We start from the raw sequence: 18190 nt of genomic DNA on the forward strand, positions 1-18190 counted from the left end.
GTTGTTATGATTCAACAAATTCCAACTGATTTTTCAGTGGCCACAAATGCCATTCTGTCTCCACAAGACGAAAAGCTCTTTGATTCTTTCTTAGAACGCACCCAACAGTTTGTAGTCACATGTAAATCGAAAACGCCAAACGAGAAAGTCGTTCAACGCTTCCCTCTATACTTTGGTACCACTGAAGATGAAATCAACCCCCATAGAAAAATGGCCCTACGTATGAGAAGGTTATCCAAAGATGTTCATTACAATACACCAAAATCAGTTCAAAATCAACCTCGAAGTAATACCAAAGTTTCTCCTATTATGAATAAACATGTCCAGCATCAGACTATGAAAAAACAAGTTGACGAGGGAATAACTAGAGATAAACCCCAAGATTCAACCAAAGGTTTACCTAATACAGCAAACCCATCTAGTGTACCTGATGCATCGAATAAATCTAGTGCTCCTTCTCCTAATCTCACTTCCTCTTCAGCTCCTTCTTCCATCACAACTCCTACCCCTACTCTTACTTCGACCCCAGTTCAATCTAATTTATCAATGGCAGAGCACCTCAGACTTCAGTCGAAATCGAAGAATCGGCCTACATCTAATGAGCGTTCTAAAACTCCTTCAGCTAATGTTAAATCTCCAAATATTTCGGCTTATGACACAGTATCAAACGAATTCTCTTCTGCTTTGACACCAAACCTATTAGGTATAACGTTGTTGAGAATTATGTTCGATTCTAAATATTTGAACATCATTTTCAATAAAAACTCAAACCCAGATATTCAGCTTCATGGTCTACAGAATGCTGGCAATATATGTTACATGAATTCAATACTTCAGTTTCTATTCTATTGTGGCCCATTTTCTAGAATGCTAGATATAATCAGAGACAATACAGTCAGAGAAATAGACGAATCAAAAAGCAAAACTCCAATCCTAAATTCCTTGTTAGATTTGCAAGATGACTTCAAATCGAAAAATTCAAGTCCTGAAAAATTTGAGATTATTAATCCCGATAAATTCTATCAATCCATTTCAAAACTACCAAGATTTTCTCATCTACGTTGGGGCCAGCAAGAGGATGCTGAGGAATTCTTGAATATCTTGTTGGATGGATTGCATGAAGAATTTGTGGAATCGATAAAATCCTTGCCAACTCTTGAAGTGGAGAAACTGGCAAATTCTTTTAATAACAAAGATATCACGAACAAGATTATACAAAATGTCGATTACATAAAAGATTCGAGCAAGGAGAATGCTTCTGCTTTAAATAATGATGCTTGGAATGAAGTTGGTTCAAATATGAAAACAATTGGCAAAAGAACTTGTCATGTCAAATTATCACCAATTGTGTCGTTATTTGGAGGTCAGTTCAAATCCGTCTTAAAGGCATCTAATAAAAAATCTTCCATCACTTTGGATCCTTTCATGCAAGTTCAATTGGACATAAGTGATCCAAATACAAATGACCTAATTGGTGCTTTTGAGAAGTTCTCACAAGATGAAGAAGTTTCATTGGGCTCAAATACGGCTAAAAAGCAAAATTTTATTGATAAGTTACCTTCAATTTTAATAATACATTTGAAGAGATTTTCTTTCGTTGCAAATGATGAATATAACTCTGAAAATGCAGAGTATGAAGTAGTTTCGAGTAATAAAAAGAATAAGAAACAACAACAGCAGCAGCAACAGCAGCAGCAACAAAACAAACCAAAAAATATCTTTGATGGCCGTATAGAGAAAATTCATAAGTTTATAAAATATGAGCATTCTCTTACACTTCCTACGGCCTGTATATCGGCAATGGTGAACGAAGAACCGACTTACAAACTGTTGGGTGTTGTGTATCACCATGGTAGATCTACGGAGAATGGTCATTACACAGCAGATGAATTAGTCGGTGATAAAGAATGGGTCAGAATTGATGATATCAATGTTACAAAAATTGATGCATCAGATGCAATTGCCGATCAGAACTTGGGCTCGAATATTAACAAGACTGCCTATATATTGATGTACCAAAAGGTTTGATACAGTCTTTTCTTTGTCGTGTCTCTTTAGTTTCTTGTATCACCAAATAATATAGCCTTTTTTTTTCTTTTCTCATTTTTTTTGTAATTTTTGATATTCCAACTATTTTTTAGCTATTTTTTTTAATTTGATCAATTAATGAGGGCATGTATGAGAAATCATTTTTTTTTTTCAACTTACACATAAAAATATATGCAAATTCATTTCATAATATCCATTCATCAGATAAGACATTCTTGCATCATTTGGATAGTTGTTACAAACAATGGACGATCTATTTGATGTTTTTGAAGAGGCTCCTGATGCTCAGCTGTTAAACAGCGACAACGGGAAATCCAATAACAAACGACAAAGTGAAAATTTGAATCAACATGAGAATGTGAGTGAAAATCCTAGTGAAAATGCAAAAACTAAGAAACCAAGGAGATACGAGAATAGATTGATAGAGAACAAAGAGAGCAAGAAAAACTTAGAGGTGGTCCCGGTTGTTGCAGATGACTTGGAGATTGAAGCTTCACGTGAAGTCGATGCCAGTGAAGGTTTGATGACAAAATCTTCAAATGACAAAGTTGAGAATGAAAATGCAGATAATAACAAGGTCAAATTGAAGCATCAGGTTCGTCATCAAGTAGCTGTGCCACCAAATTATGATTATATTCCTATTGGTCAACACAAACGTAAGGACGAGGCACGTACTTACCCATTCACTTTGGATCCTTTTCAAGATACGGCAATTTCTTGTATCGATAGAGAAGAGTCTGTTTTAGTTTCAGCCCACACATCAGCCGGTAAAACTGTTGTTGCAGAGTATGCAATTGCTCAATCATTGAAAAACCACCAAAGAGTCATTTACACATCGCCAATCAAAGCTTTAAGTAACCAAAAGTATAGAGAACTACAAGCAGAATTTGGTGATGTTGGCTTGATGACTGGTGATGTTACAATTAATCCTGATGCTGGATGTTTAGTCATGACTACTGAAATTTTGAGATCTATGTTGTATAGAGGCTCTGAAATTATGAGAGAAGTTGGTTGGGTGATTTTCGACGAAGTTCATTATATGAGGGACAAATCAAGAGGTGTTGTTTGGGAGGAGACCATCATTTTATTACCTGATAACGTACATCACGTCTTCTTGTCTGCAACTATCCCCAATGCCATGGAGTTTGCAGAATGGATTTGTAAAATTCATAACCAACCATGTCATATCGTTTACACAGATTTCAGACCAACTCCTTTGCAACATTATCTATTTCCTACTGGTGGTGAAGGTATCCATCTCGTTGTTGACGAGAAGGGAACATTTAAAGAGGAAAATTTCCAAAAGGCCATGTCTTCAATTAGCAATAGTATGGGTGAAGATTCTGGCTCGATCGATTCAAAGGGTAAAGGAGGTAAATCATGGAAAGGTGGTATCAGAGATGGAAAATCCGATATTTATAAAATTGTCAAAATGATCTGGATGAAGAAATACAATCCAGTCATTGTTTTCTCATTTTCAAAGAAAGACTGTGAAGCCTTAGCTATGAAAATGTCCAAACTTGATTTCAACACTGATGAAGAAAGATCAATGCTTACCAAAATTTATGAAAACGCTATTCAAATGTTGCCAGAAGATGACAGAGAACTACCCCAGATAAAGCATATTCTACCTTTGTTGAAGAGAGGTATCGGTATTCACCATTCTGGGCTATTGCCAATTTTGAAAGAAATCATTGAAATTCTATTCCAAGAAGGATTCCTAAAAGTTTTGTTTGCTACAGAAACTTTTTCAATTGGTTTGAATATGCCTGCTAAAACAGTTGTTTTCACTTCCGTTAGAAAATGGGATGGTGTTGGGTTCCGTTGGGTGTCAGGTGGTGAGTATATCCAAATGTCTGGTAGAGCTGGTCGTAGAGGTTTAGATGATCGTGGTATTGTTATCATGATGATCGATGAAAAAATGGAACCCCAAGTTGCTAAGGGTATGGTCAAAGGTGTTGCTGATAGGCTAGACTCTGCATTCCATTTAGGTTACAATATGATTCTTAATTTATTGAGGGTAGAAGGTGTTTCACCCGAATTTATGTTACAGAACTCTTTCTTCCATTTTCAAAACACCGTTGCCGTTCCACTTCTAGAGAAACAAATCGATGAAATGAAGGACAAAATCGACAATATCCATATAGATGACTACGAAACAGTCAGAGAATTTTATGACATTAAGAAACAATTGCTTAATTATGAAGAAGACTGCAGGAAGATCATTACTCATCCTAGCAACATGTTGCCACATTTGAAGAGTGGTAGGATGATAAAGGTTAAGGTGGGGGATGATAATTACGGATGGGGAATTGCTATTAGCTATTCCAAATTTGAAAATAGAAGAGTCAATGGCTCTGTTTCAGCTGTATCTGATCATGATAGTTATATTGTTAAAGTATTCGTTAATACAATGTTTGCCGATGCACCAGTGAATCTCATTAAACCTTTTGACCCCAAACTGCCACTTGGTATAAGACCAGCTAAGGACGGTGAACCAACGAGAAATGAAATTATCCCGATCACTTTGAATTCTATCCAAGAGGTTAGTAGTTGCAGATCTATTTTACCAAAAGATCTAGATAGTACTCAATCAAGAAAAACTTTAAGTAAAGCCTTGAAAGAAATTGTGAAGAGACACCCAGATGGCCTCCCAAATCTCGACCCGGTCACGAAGATGAAGATTGCAGATGAAGATTTCCTCACTATATTGAAAAAGATTGAAATCTTAAAGACTAAATTAGAGACACACCCATTATTCCACTCTATTAAGCTAAACGAATCATATGAGAAGTACTCAGAAAAAGCCAGACTTGAAGAGAAAATCAAAGAGACAGAACTAAAAATTGCTGCTGTTCAGTCTAATATCCAACTTGACGACTTGAAACGTCGGAAGAGAGTTCTTAGACGTTTGGGTTTTATTTCAACTGACGATATAGTTGAATTGAAGGGTAAAGTTGCCTGTGAAATTAGTACGGGTGATGAGCTTTTACTTACGGAATTAATTTTCAACGGTACCTTTACTGATTTAACTCCAGCTCAGTGTGCTGCTCTACTATCATGTTTTGTCTTCCAAGAAAGATCAAGGGAGACAAGAAAGCCAAACCCGCTTTTAGATGAACCGTACAAGGCGTTAACCGAAATGGCTAGTAACATTGCTAAGGTTTCCAAGGAGGCAAAATTAGAAATTACAGAAAAGGCCTACGTTGAGTCATTCCGTTCGGAATTGATGGATGTTGTTTACCGTTGGTGTGAGGGAGCTAGTTTTACCGAGATTTGCCAAATGACTGATGTATATGAAGGTTCGTTGATTAGAACTTTCAGAAGATTAGAAGAATTATTGAAACAAATTGTCGAAGCAGCTAAAACCATTGGAAATGTAGAACTAGAAGGGAAAATGACCGAATGTGAGAAACTTATCCATAGAGGTATAATTGCAGCTAACTCCTTGTATTTATAGTCGGGTTCATGTTTACGCATGTGTATACTTCAAATTTTGTAAGAAGAAGTTTTATTTCTGCTATATAAACGACGTGATAGAGAATTCAAGAAAACTAATGCAATTCAGTTAGGGGCTCCTCAACAGAGGGCAAAACCTTACCTTTTAGTACATCAAGCTTTTCCCTTACAGAGTCTTCTAGATTCCCTAAAGGAACACCGCAACTCAAAAGAGATCTTAAATGAAGCTCTAAATCGTATGTATCGACTAGAATGCTATTGTTGATATCCGAATTAATAACTTTCTCGATTATAAGGGGCCATATTGTAACCATTTTTTCAATTCTTTCTGGAGTTAGAGAAAGAGTTTTAAATAATCTAAATATGTCTTCAAAGACTAAATTCTGAAAACCTTTGTTTGGAAAATAGGTGGGAATCAACCGGTCTCTGAAAATATAGGTATCTTCAACTAAACTGCAAAACAATTCAATAAAAGGATGGGACATAGAAAACTTCGCATATAACTCATATTTGTCCCGGAGAAACAATGTATTAACTTTTGAGATAAAAGTCAATGATTTTGGATCTTTTTGGTATGTTTTGATTGCATGGTCAACCATATGATATTTTTCCTCTAGTTCCTTGAATACAGACGGTGCTATGTATGAATATGAAATCATTAATTCGGTTGTTCCCAATTCTTCAAAGTCAAGGAATTCTTCATTAGCAAGTAAAGTTTCCCTATGAGTAAATACTCTGCAGCAGAAATCAAATTGTGGTTTTAATTTTTCTGTCAAAAAACCGACATTATCGTATTCATAAACTAGGCACAGTAGCTTCACCCATGTGGTCAAGCAGAATTGATAAAATAATATATCACCACTCTTTGCTATATCTTCCTCCGAAACCAAATAAAACGAATCAGAAAACGTGGGAATCACATGGAGCACTTCACAAATTAAGTCCATCTCTCTGGCTCTTATAACAGTATCGTCTTTCATTTGATTTAGTATCTCAGCAATTTGAGGATCATTTAGAAACTTTTGTCTGATTTCATCACTTTTCAAAGTTAGTGCAACAATTGCCTTTTGAACGGCATCAACCGTAGCAATATCAAGGTTCGGCTCAGCAAATGTTTTGAATAGTTGCAAAAACAATGGGCCATAGACAATTTTAGATGGTTCTGCTTTCTGAATAACTTTTGCCAAAACACATTTTAGATAATCCTTTCCTTGGAATGCTCTTAACATCAGATCTTCATTAAATATTTCGGCTATTTGACTGAAAGTATAATATGGGAGTACAATATCCAAAATCCTCGTTGCATATCTCTTTGTCTCAGACGTTGTCTGATCGGAGTTTATTATCCTTAGTATTGCAGGAGCTAATTTCTGCAGAAGAGACGGGTCTTGAGTTATTTGTTTTTCATATCTAAGTTTATCTTCTAAATCTTCAATCAACCGATAATTTGGTTCCAAATATGGGTCCATAAACAATTCATCTAAGTGATTATCAAAGGTTTGGATAATGGGATCTGAGATTGTCATTTGTCAGTACTACTTGTTCTCCTTCAGGTGTGTTGATAACTAATACCTTAAGTAATAGGAATGAGAAGTGAATTCGAGTGGCGAGTAAAAGATAGTCAGGGTGAAAATATATATAAAGGAATTATACTTGTTTTGTTGGAAATATTTTTATTACTTGAAGCCATGGTTTTAAAACTAGTAAATGATATATATACAACAGCTATATAGGTCCAATAAGGAATTCAGAGATTCAAGATTGAACTCCCTATTTTCAGACTTTAGTGGATTGAAAGAGTCAAACCCAGAGGGATACATGGCAAATTTGAACGCCTGGAAACATTTTCTGTCAAGTGTGTTCAACCATGGTGAAATGCTATCATTCAATTACACTTTTTTGAAAAAAATGCTATTGTACAGGACTTCTAGACGTGACTATTTGCCAGAAGGCTTATATATAGTATTGAATGACATGATCAATAATGATAAAAGCTTAATTTTGGAATCAACTCTAAATATGCATAATGAAAGTCAACGTCCCGGAATTTTGTTAATGCTAAAAAATGCATTCTTTGGTACCAACATAATCGATGTAAGGAACAAGCAAACTTCCGTCGAAACGTTGCTATCGGTAGAAGTGCTTGAGAATAAATGTAAGGTAATAAAGGAGAAGCTCTTTCCAATTCTTGATTCAGATGCTTTGAACCTTGACCATTTGCGGAGTATTTTGACTGAATCAAACATAGATATCAGCAAACATGATTTACTGTTGTGCCTTCAGTATTTGCAAAGAGACTTTGATAAACTAGAAATTTCTAATGACATTGTCGTAATGAAAAATGGTGATGCAAGACGTGAAGATGAAAGTGGAGAAGTAGTGTATGAAGACTTGAAGCACATCTCAGATCTCAGTTACACAATATACAAGCTCCAAAAGTATGGTAATGAAAAAATACAGGAAGTTTCTGATATTGACAAGAAATTGAAAAAGTCATTACATGAGAAAAATCTCATAGTGGCAAAGACTCAACTAAAGCTAAAGAAATTACACGAGATACAAATAAATAAAACCCTTAATAGTCTTGAAAATTTACATACTTTAAAAATCAAGGTTGAGGATGCACAGAACAATCTACTTATCTCGAAAGTTTGGAAGGAAAACACCAACGTGATGAAGTTGCTGAACCAGAAGGCAGAAGTATCAGATGAAACATTTGATGAATTGTACCGAGAAATCCAACAAACAGATCATATATCCAACAAATTAGGCATAAAATTCGCTGATCCAGAAGATGAAGCAATTGATAAAGAGTTAGCTGAACTAGAGTCCCAAGTGATCAGTGACAATAAAAGAGGTGAAGAACAAGAAATCGAGGAGATCCAGAAGAAACTTGACAGCCTTAAATTACCGACCAGTAAACCACTAGGCGAAAAAGGAACCCAGACCGCAAACCAAAAGCAACAAGAAGTAAACGAAGGAGGTAAAAAGGAAGATATTGAAACCAACAAAGAAGCAGTACTAAATTAGATATCCATATCTATAAATCTGAATGTTACTGTATTACAATTGTACCATAAGTTGGTGGAATAAATTGCCTAAACTTAATTCCAGCTTCTCTGAACACCTTCTCACTAAATTCATCCATACTATAACTCTGGGAGTAAACGACTTCAGTTATCCCTACTTGAACGATCTTAATGGTACATGTTAGACAAGGACAAGTATTGCAATACAGTATTGAATTTTCTTCAACCCTTCTTCTTCCAGCTTCAAGTAATGCGTTTTCTTCTGCATGAAGACACAGACAAGTGGACAATGCGACGCCTGAGCTACTACCACTCTCAGCTGGGTGGTTACAGCGATTACAACCTCCTTCGTTACAGTTTTTAGCACCCCTAGGAGTTCCATTATACCCGGTTGCAACGACTCTATTATCTTTGACAATGACACAACCGACACGCCGTTTCATGCAATTGGAACGCATTGCCGCAAGGTCAGCAAAGTGCATGAAATAAGAGTCCCAATGAGGACGCAGACGTTCTGGATTAGTCAAGTCTAGTTTTTGTAGATTATCATATAAAATTTGCGTATCCAAAGTGTTATTGATTAACTTTAACTTTGCCTTATCTTGGATTGAGCAGTATTTTGGATTTAGTTGCAATTTGTCAGACTCCTCACAGACCTTTTCTAAAGTCCAACTTGGATACTTATTCGAGACTCTCTTAAATTTCAAGTTTATCGATGAATCAATTGTTATTAGCATGAAAAATGGCCTCTTCAAAAACATTTCTAAGTTGGACAATGCTCGTAAATTACAAATCAATAAGTTTTCCCTCCAGTTAGCGGTAACATAATTAAGCAAAGATTCAGGATCCTGAAATCTCTTAAATATAGTCAAATCATGCACCTGTATACTCTCATCATCACAACTAACGATTGATTCAAGATAAAGAAGCTTGAACTTCAGTTTTTGTGTGAATATACGGACAACATCTTCACCACCACTACCAAATGTACCTTCAAGACCAATTAACATTCGAATGGGAAAGCTATACCGTCTCTTTTCAATAGGGCCAAAGAAGTTATGCTGCAAGTTATGCTTCAATATATTGAAATGAAGAAAAGTTACCTTCAGCAAATAAGCTACTTGAAAAAAAAGACCTTTGAACAAAACTGGATAAGAGGCTTTAGTTAGCGCATGGTCAAGTAAAAAATATATTTTACCAACTATTTTCCCCAGCACATGTTACCTAAGATATTTTCTGTGCGAGTTAAATGATGAAATTCTAGATTCTCTACATATCAACACTTTGTTTACATTCGTGTTGTTTCATAACTTATTTTCATGCATCTATCATTAACAGATGGAAGATCTAGCAATAACTCGAGAGAGTGCAAATATTGGAAACAAGCAGATTCAACAGTCTAAAGATGGCCAATTGTGTATTCAGGTGAAAAATGGATTGGTAATACTAAACCCAAAGGATAACCAACCCACTAAACCAAAATCACTTTCTGACATTTTTAATGTGACCAAATGTAACAAGACATTGAAAATGAGAGAAAATTTTCTGAAGGATGTAGTGCATGAAGGGTTTGCTGAAATCTCACAAGGGAAAACACAACTGAATCCCTTGGACAACATCAATGTCAATCAAATTTCCATATCAGACAGCGGAGTTAGCCATAACTTGGAATGCGTTTATGCTATGGTTAACGATACCTATAATTGCTTGTTGTTTGAATTCAAAAGGAATGGTGGAGTCCAACAGATCTGTTTGATAAACGAGGAGATAGCCGGATTTGAAGGTATAGATTCTAGTAAAATTTTAAGTGAGGAAGAAATAAGAAGGTTAAGGATCAACCATTTCCAATGGTTTAAAGGAATACGTTTCTCATTGAGAAAAGACCCCGTGTGGCCCTTGGTTGGTAGCAGTTGCTTCTTTTGTTTTAGCGAGAGCGAGGAACAATGGGTTTACAGGTTCAACTGTATCACCAGTGCTATCGAGCGAGTGTGCCCATTTAAGATTGATTTGGATGTTTCTAAGAAAGAGTGCGTTTTGTATTGTGAACTCTCTGATTGGAGGAAGTCAGAAAAAGAAGGATTTGACCTATACTTTGACTTTATTATGATGACATCGTTGAACAATATTATAAGAAAAAAGTGTTATTTGAGTAGCGAAGATGGATCGATCTATGTATCAGAGCTAGAAGATACGCTTGAATTTGAAAATATGATTGTGAACTATAAATTATTATCTAGTCAGGATGGTGGGTTATTTATGGCTGTGCTTTTCCGAAACAGTTTAGAGTTTTACAAATTTGACTCTGAAGATAATGAGGTTGTCGTTTTGCTGGAAAACCTTGCCATAATCGACAACATGATAAACTTCTCCGATGAGGATGGTGTAGAAACGTTGATCCTTACCAATGGACTAGGGGAGATGATCTATGTAAGGTTCAGTTTGGATAAATTCAAATGTGTGCATCAAGAAAAGTTGAATTACTTTAATGAGATCAACCTTACATCAGCAACGGAGAATGTACCCTTTTTTAGAAAAATTAATGAAATCACAAAGAAGGGAAGCTATACTATTGCATCGATGGAAATGGACCCAACAGGGAAGTTTATCTACATGATGTATGATTTAGTTGATTTGCAGACTAATTTTGAGTTTTCGATTCCTCCATCACGCAAAGACCGTCTATTGTTTACCATCATAAAGTCAAAGGAAAGAGTGGAAATAGATTTTCAGAAAAGCGACGAATTTAATAGTATAGTTTCTTCTCCTCTTTACTGGAGGCTCTTAACAATATTTACAAATTGTGAAACTACCCCAGGAGCTGAAGACTGCATGGAATTAGATTCTGTTGAGATGGAACTAGGAAGCCAGTTAGCTGACTCCGGCTATTCACTTGTGGATACGCTAATTTTAAATCAAACAATTGACAAAAAAAGAGTTGAGTTTGGATGTGTTGGTGATGTTTCTAGTCCAGCGTTTGGGAAACATAAAAAAACGATTCAAGAGGTCATCGCAAGATATGTTATTTCCAAGGTTGAAGCAAATGCGTTAATGATCGATGATGATGAAGATATGTTTATGTACATGCAATGTTGTGCATTTATGGGTGAGAAACCCAAGAGCACAAGGGTTTGCAAGATGAATGTTTCCGGGACAAAGCTTGTAGAATCATTTGATGACACCACTGTTGCTGACAATGGTGATATTGTATCCCTAGAGGGGCATCAATGGAAAGTCTGTGATTTTACCATGCTACCCATTCTTGCTCCCACTAAAAGGGAGTGTTCTCAATGTGGGTGTGTTTCCTTGAGAGAGAGGAGGAAACTCGCCGAGAAGTCACCACGTTGGTGCGTTTTGAGTGTAGGTCGCCAGTGTCTCTTTTGTGGGGGAAGGTTCCTCTAGAAAGTATATCTTATATCATCCAATTCTGTAGAATCTGCACAATAGGACTTCCGAATAATACCGGTTTATTACAGCCACCCTTGTAGCGGAGATGGTGCATTCTGCACCACCGTATGGCACTGCAACATGCTCTTAACAAGGACAGGAGAAAATGGTACGAGAGCTGACCTTTTCAAAGGTACAATTAGCTTTAAGTACTACTGAGTGTGAACTATACTATGTGTGTAAACCATATCAAAACCATACAAATTCATAAAATGTTTTGAGCAAAAATATCCAGATCAAATTTTGAATGGAAGGGTATGTTATAATAGAGCAATGCTATAAACGATAGTTCTCACTATTTGGAATGAAAAAGTAAATATCATAGTTGAAAGACAGAGGAAGTGCAACTTTCTCTTTGTTCGTAGACGCGGATTGACCGTGTCTAGGGTGGTACTGAACGGGGAAAAGGTTAAAGTAATGGATGCCAGACTTGGATGCAACTTCATGTTCATCGCTGAGCGTACTTTCCATTTAAAGAACAGCAGTTGTAGCTTTACATCAACGCACTAGAGAAGACGGTCCTCTGCAAATGGAATACAAATATAGCATGGTAGCTGAGTATTTTAATGGGGACCTTCATATAGACTACGAAGTGATTTAGAGGGAACACAAAAGAAGCCAAATATAAAGAAGGGATGAACACAGATTATCCCTATCATATGGTTAAACAACGAGTGAGATAGGGTTGTGTTCCACCGTCCAAGCATCAAACCATAAAGCCTGTTGTGAAAAACCAAATTGACAGAGTTTCTCTTTTTTCACGTGCATACACTTTTGCAAATAAATTTGCTAATTGGCAAATTTCAGTTTTCAGCATTCCCAGTTTCGTTGAGCGCGAGATTTTCCACTGGCGAACGACAATCAGGAGTGACACAAAGTATGCTGCTGGGGGAGGTCTTGAGATGGCCAAAGTCAGGGTTTACGTTGGAATGGCTGACAGTTTGAAGGTACACGGCATACAGTCACAAGAGAGACTAGCACCCTTAACTGCAAATGGACAGCCTCCACAACGACTTCTTCTTTGAGAAGACTGACACTGAGCCGTTTTTGGACTTTATGGAGCACGGCGGCGATGGTGCAGATAAGAACAACGCTGTCAGTGTAGATGTGAACGCCAACAATCTAGCTCCAGAGGCCACAGTAGGTCATAAGAATAACATGAGTTTTGGAGAGGAGAGGCCACCGGTAAATGATATGCAAGGCAATGACGAAAGTTTCAATATGGGGGTCAATTTGATGAATATGAATATGAATATGGAAATGAACATGGTAGTGCCTTCGTCTCTGAATAACAATGCAAATATGAACAGTATATCTCCAGTGAATATGAGTGATCTAGGTATGTATTTGAATAGCGTGCATGACGTTTCTTTTGGGCTAGGCGATCAGAACGGGAATATGAAATCAGCCTCAAACGTTGATGGTGGCATTAACATTGAGAACACTCATGAATCGAACACAATGTCTATGAAGGACATCCATTTTTCTCAAAATTATACGGATTCAAAGGGGGGACAGAAAGACAAAACTGGAAGCTTTGGTTTGGATTGCAATAACAACCCGAGTAATAACCAGAATAATAATGAAGCTAAAGAAAGTAATAATGGTATTACACCATTTGCTTCAAAATCTTCTCCGAGAAAATCAATTGATAAAAGGAGATCCAGCATCGAGGATTCCACAAGCCAGCAAAAGAGAAGTAGGGCGTCGGGGGAAATGCTTGATTATTTGATGTCTGAATTTGCTAAACATCCAAATCCTTCCGCCCAAACACGTAAGGAAATTTCAGTCAAGACCGGAATGCCTGAACGTTCAGTCAGAATCTGGTTTCAGAATAGGAGGGCAAAGGCAAGAAAAATGGTTAAATTGAACCAAAAGGATCCTCAAAATAGCCAGTTGATTCAACACATGGGCCAAAATCTCAATTCAAATCTGGGGACCGAAACTCAAAATATTTCTAGTCGAAGCTCATTTTCAAATATATCCCCATTAGATGGGCCTCGAAATTATCCTGATAACCCGGGAAGCAATCCGATTAACAGCTACGACCATCATAATAATTCTGAAAAAAATAATGACTACAATAATCAACAGCAAGATATGACATCCGCACTAAATAAAATGAACAACTTGCCATTAGAAATCAAGGGTAAATACTATCTGATTGAGTGTAAAGGGCTGTCTGTTGGTACCTGGCAAAGAATCAGGGCTGGCTATGTCAAGACCGATTCGTTAGACAGATTGAATAACCTTTCACCAAAGGTAATCAGTGAAATCATGAAATCAACTGACCTAATCGTTATTCTGTCAAAGAAAGATCAAGAATTGAACTATTTTTTCTCGGGATCTTTTAATAATGAACGGGTTTTATTTAGGATTTTTTATCCGGTGATGAGCATTTTGAAATGTTCCTTGCTGAATCAAACCCAACAGATGATAAACAACAGCAACAATAGAAATAAGAATAACAACCAAGAAAACAATAATCTCCAGCAGCAATTTGAACCAAACGGATCTGAACTTCATTTGGAGCTAGGTGCTAGCCCACAGTTTGCAGTTCATCTCTTTTCAGCAAACTCTGCGAATTCCAATCAGTGGTCAATATGTGAAGATTTTAGCGAAGGCCAACAGGTTGCCAATGCCTTTATGGGACCCGGTGGCACAGGCCAGCCCCATATTCTAAATGATGATATTGGTAGATTGACTTATCTAAATACCTTGATTGCCGCAATGAAGAAAAACACAAAAGCAGAAGAGCAAACAGTTATTCGAAGCCAGTCAGTTGACTTTGGAACAACCGTCCAGCCCAATTACATACCAACAAATATGAATCATTCCGTTTCTCAGTCTATGAATATGATAAATCCGTCCACTTCTCCAATGAATAAATCGACCAATAATTCCACACCGGGTAGCGTTAGCTTAATTCCGAATTATACTGGCTTTTCTCATCAGCCAAGTCATTTGAGCCTATCAACTGGAACGTGTGAAGATTCAAATGCCAGCCATAGAATGATGATAAACGATAATCTCATTACAAATGATATTTTGTACGGACTGAATTCAGAGGATACGGGAATGGTAGATCACAACGAGAAAATATTTTTACATAATAGCAATAACCACCTTACTCTGGATGGTCTCTTCACTCCCGGAGGAGCCGATAGCGATTTAGGAGATTCTAAAGTAGTGTCTAATGATCTTGATTTATTCAATCAACGTGATAATTCATTAAATACGGGGAACAGGGAAATGAGTAATCATATGGGCGTTAAAGCCACTGATTCAATGAAGCAGCAAAATTCTGAAATCGATGATGCAATAGGTATGGATATGGGAATGCAACTGGAAATCGAAATGGTTGGGGGAAACAATCCCAAATTTAATACAGATGAGGACAAACATAATGATAATAGAAACAATGGTGATGAAAAAAATATGTCAGAATTTTTCTTAAACGATGACCCAAATATCGATGGGTTTGATGGTCTAGTAAACTACTGACTTAGTCAAACTGTCTAAATTATTTATACGGTACTTTTCAGCTGTAACCAAGTGCTGTAATTTACATTGTATATCCTGCCTTTAATATGAAATGGGTGTAATTTTTGAGGTTAACGCGACATTTTGCATTACAAATTTCCATATAGGCGTGCTTCATCATTTGATGTAGTCATCACTTTTCCTTTTTCTGAAAACTGACGCAGGCAGGTTAATCGGTGGAATGTCAGTGCGAGATCACGTCAGAGATGAGAGTGAAGAACAGGGGCGTTCAAAACGTGTGAGAAGAAATCAAAGCAAGGTGCTTTCGCCACAAGATGAGCATTATGAGAGCGAGAGTAGAAGTGAAAATGAGAATGAGAATGAAGGAGAGGAAGAAGGAGAAGAAGGAGAGGAAGAAGAAGAAGAATCATCTAGCGGGGAAGAAGAATCAAGCGATAACGAGGAATCTCTCAAGCTGCTAAATGAAAGTGAGACTTTTGAATTATCCCATAAATATCGGGAATTGAATAAACATTTAGAAGAACAGAGGTCCAAATTAACTACACAAAATGGTGTCACCGTGGTGAAGGAGACACTCCAGGAGGCTGAAGAACTATTTGAAGATGCTAAGAATACTTCAAGTACTGTGCTACTAGCCACAGACTCTGCCACGCTGAAAGAAATAGGTGAACAAGCACGTATTGCAACTGAAAATGTCAAGTTTGGCCAAAGTGAAAAGAGTATTAAATTTGATGATTTTGTCGATTGTTGGATCGAATGTTTTGGAGATGTAGAGCAATTAAGTCGCCTCAGCAATGAAAATGATCAAAATGTTGAATACAATTGGAGTAACGCAGGTTTGTTATCTAACAGTATAAGCCGTTATGTAAATGGATGCGACTTCCTCCTTGGTCCACTGGATATCGAAAAGAAAAAACGTACCACGAGGAGCCGGTTAGTCGATGATGCAAAAAAGAAGGCCACTACTACCGCAAATCTGAAAGACGCAAATGAAATTGTAAACAAGGATACCAAGGACGATACTTCAAAGTCAGCAGAAAAACTGTTTTTGAAACTGAAACAATTTGGTAAAAAGATTTCACTGTATGAAGCGGTCCTAAACCCCCATTCTTTTGGTAAAAGCATTGAATGCTTATTTTATTGCAGCTTTTTGATCAACAGTGGATTCTTAGTCATGAACTTTTTCCCCAATGGAGTTCCGTATATTGAGGTTCGAAATCCTGAGAATATCAAACAATACTCTCGGTATAGATCAAACGATGATGCAAAGTCCCATATTGTCTTCAACCTTGATGAACCAACATGGAAGGAGCTTGTAAGCATATACCAAATTCGGGAGCCATTTTTTGACAATACTAATGGATAGGTCGATCCTGGTATGGACTGTTTTGTTTTTCTATGATTAGACTTATATTGTATATTTATCTGTAGATTATGTAAAAGTAGAATTAATTTATAATTGGTTTCCGTTTTTTTTCCAGCCCTCTAACTCCAAGAAGCTATCTATTGGCCACTTACGAACAACAGAAGTGCCCACGTCTGTTGTAAATCCATTTTCATAAAGCTCTATGCCAGCCCACCCAATCATAACTGCATTATCTGTACACAGATTCAATTGAGGGAAGTAGAAATTTTTCAAGCCTAGAGGTTGCAGTTGATCCTTCATCATCTTCCTGAGATAGAGGTTAGAACTAACACCACCAGAACATATGATGCTCTCCACGTCCAAGTTATCAGCCTTTATAGCCAGTTTTATCTTTGATATCAAATGTTGGAATATAGTCTTCTGGAACTGAAATAGTAATCTAGCTCTGATACGATCGTCACTTGGTATTTGGGAATTGTAGTATTTTTTCAGGGTGTTTTTCACTTGGGAGTTGAACGAAGCAAATGAATATTGCAGAGTGTCGACTCTATCCCATTGGTTCAACATTGGTTCTTTGACCATTATATCAACACGCTCCTCCCACTGATCCCTATGTAGGTTCAGAAACTTCTCTGATTCCTTTCCAATCATATTTCCCGTAATACCTAGTTCTCTACCGCATTTGTCCAATGCATCCCCTGCGGCAATATCTACTGTGTCCACCAAAATCTTGTGTTCAGTCAAAGAGGTCGAAAGGACACACATGGTGTGACCTCCGCTTACTAGCAAGCTCAAGAAGGGATATTTAGGAAGTTCCCCATTGGACTGCATCCGTACCACCAGTAGATGTCCCAACATATGATTCACTCCAACCAAGGGACACCCCCAAGCAATAGACAGTCCCATGCCTAGTTGGTACCCCCCTACAAGAGACCCAACCATTCCAGGCCCCCTGGTCACAGCTATAAGATCGGGTTTTGTTGAGGGCACATTCCACTTGTGCTTTTTAAGTAGGTTATCCACGAGGGTTGATATACTCTTCCTATTATGTACAGCAGCATCAGCAGGAACAACACCTCCTGCAGAGGCCGAATTTAATGTGGCCTTTTGATGATCGATTATTTTCGGAGGACTCTCCTTGGAAAACCTGTCAAGGAGAGCAACACACGCATCGTCACAAGAGGTTTCAATAGCAAGAACACGGTAAAGTCGTACAAGAGACGGGCGCATTGTCTTCTTCTCTAAGAAGAAGATATTTCAAAGAAGCACAACCCCGATGTCATATCCATTTCCCGAATGCAGTTTAAGTGAGCAAAATCTAGAAACGGGAATGCTCGAT

The 18190-nt window shown here is 37.3% G+C and overlaps 9 protein-coding genes across 9 annotated transcripts; 6 read left to right on the forward strand and 3 right to left on the reverse strand.

Moving 5' to 3' along the window:
* Positions 1-6: 6 nt before the first annotated feature.
* C5L36_0A08810 (uncharacterized protein) lies at positions 7-2028 on the forward strand (the record flags this gene model as incomplete). Its single annotated transcript, XM_029463904.1, has 1 exon — positions 7-2028. One exon carries the CDS (start codon positions 7-9, stop codon positions 2026-2028), a length of 2022 nt encoding a protein of 673 aa, XP_029319764.1.
* Positions 2029-2293: 265 nt separating this feature from the next.
* C5L36_0A08820 (uncharacterized protein) lies at positions 2294-5509 on the forward strand (the record flags this gene model as incomplete). The annotated part of the gene is made up of 1 exon (XM_029463905.1): positions 2294-5509. One exon carries the CDS (start codon positions 2294-2296, stop codon positions 5507-5509), a length of 3216 nt encoding a protein of 1071 aa, XP_029319765.1.
* A 94-nt stretch (positions 5510-5603) lies between these two features.
* Positions 5604-7034, reverse strand: C5L36_0A08830 (uncharacterized protein; the record flags this gene model as incomplete). Its single annotated transcript, XM_029463906.1, has 1 exon — positions 5604-7034. The coding sequence occupies one exon, from the start codon at positions 7032-7034 to the stop codon at positions 5604-5606; it is 1431 nt and encodes a 476-aa protein (XP_029319766.1).
* Positions 7035-7215: 181 nt separating this feature from the next.
* On the forward strand, positions 7216-8538 carry C5L36_0A08840 (uncharacterized protein; the record flags this gene model as incomplete). Its single annotated transcript, XM_029463907.1, has 1 exon — positions 7216-8538. The coding sequence occupies one exon, from the start codon at positions 7216-7218 to the stop codon at positions 8536-8538; it is 1323 nt and encodes a 440-aa protein (XP_029319767.1).
* Positions 8539-8563: 25 nt separating this feature from the next.
* Positions 8564-9547, reverse strand: C5L36_0A08850 (uncharacterized protein; the record flags this gene model as incomplete). The annotated part of the gene is made up of 1 exon (XM_029463908.1): positions 8564-9547. The coding sequence occupies one exon, from the start codon at positions 9545-9547 to the stop codon at positions 8564-8566; it is 984 nt and encodes a 327-aa protein (XP_029319768.1).
* Positions 9548-9875: 328 nt separating this feature from the next.
* On the forward strand, positions 9876-11936 carry C5L36_0A08860 (uncharacterized protein; the record flags this gene model as incomplete). The annotated part of the gene is made up of 1 exon (XM_029463909.1): positions 9876-11936. One exon carries the CDS (start codon positions 9876-9878, stop codon positions 11934-11936), a length of 2061 nt encoding a protein of 686 aa, XP_029319769.1.
* A 1038-nt stretch (positions 11937-12974) lies between these two features.
* On the forward strand, positions 12975-15485 carry C5L36_0A08870 (uncharacterized protein; the record flags this gene model as incomplete). Its single annotated transcript, XM_029463910.1, has 1 exon — positions 12975-15485. The coding sequence occupies one exon, from the start codon at positions 12975-12977 to the stop codon at positions 15483-15485; it is 2511 nt and encodes an 836-aa protein (XP_029319770.1).
* Positions 15486-15705: 220 nt separating this feature from the next.
* Positions 15706-16851, forward strand: C5L36_0A08880 (uncharacterized protein; the record flags this gene model as incomplete). Its single annotated transcript, XM_029463911.1, has 1 exon — positions 15706-16851. One exon carries the CDS (start codon positions 15706-15708, stop codon positions 16849-16851), a length of 1146 nt encoding a protein of 381 aa, XP_029319771.1.
* Positions 16852-16938: 87 nt separating this feature from the next.
* Positions 16939-18081, reverse strand: C5L36_0A08890 (uncharacterized protein; the record flags this gene model as incomplete). The annotated part of the gene is made up of 1 exon (XM_029463912.1): positions 16939-18081. The coding sequence occupies one exon, from the start codon at positions 18079-18081 to the stop codon at positions 16939-16941; it is 1143 nt and encodes a 380-aa protein (XP_029319772.1).
* Between the last annotated feature and the right edge of the window lie 109 nt (positions 18082-18190).

Source organism: Pichia kudriavzevii, chromosome 1 (assembly GCF_003054445.1).
Source record: "Pichia kudriavzevii chromosome 1, complete sequence".
Lineage (NCBI taxonomy): Eukaryota > Fungi > Ascomycota > Pichiomycetes > Pichiales > Pichiaceae > Pichia > Pichia kudriavzevii.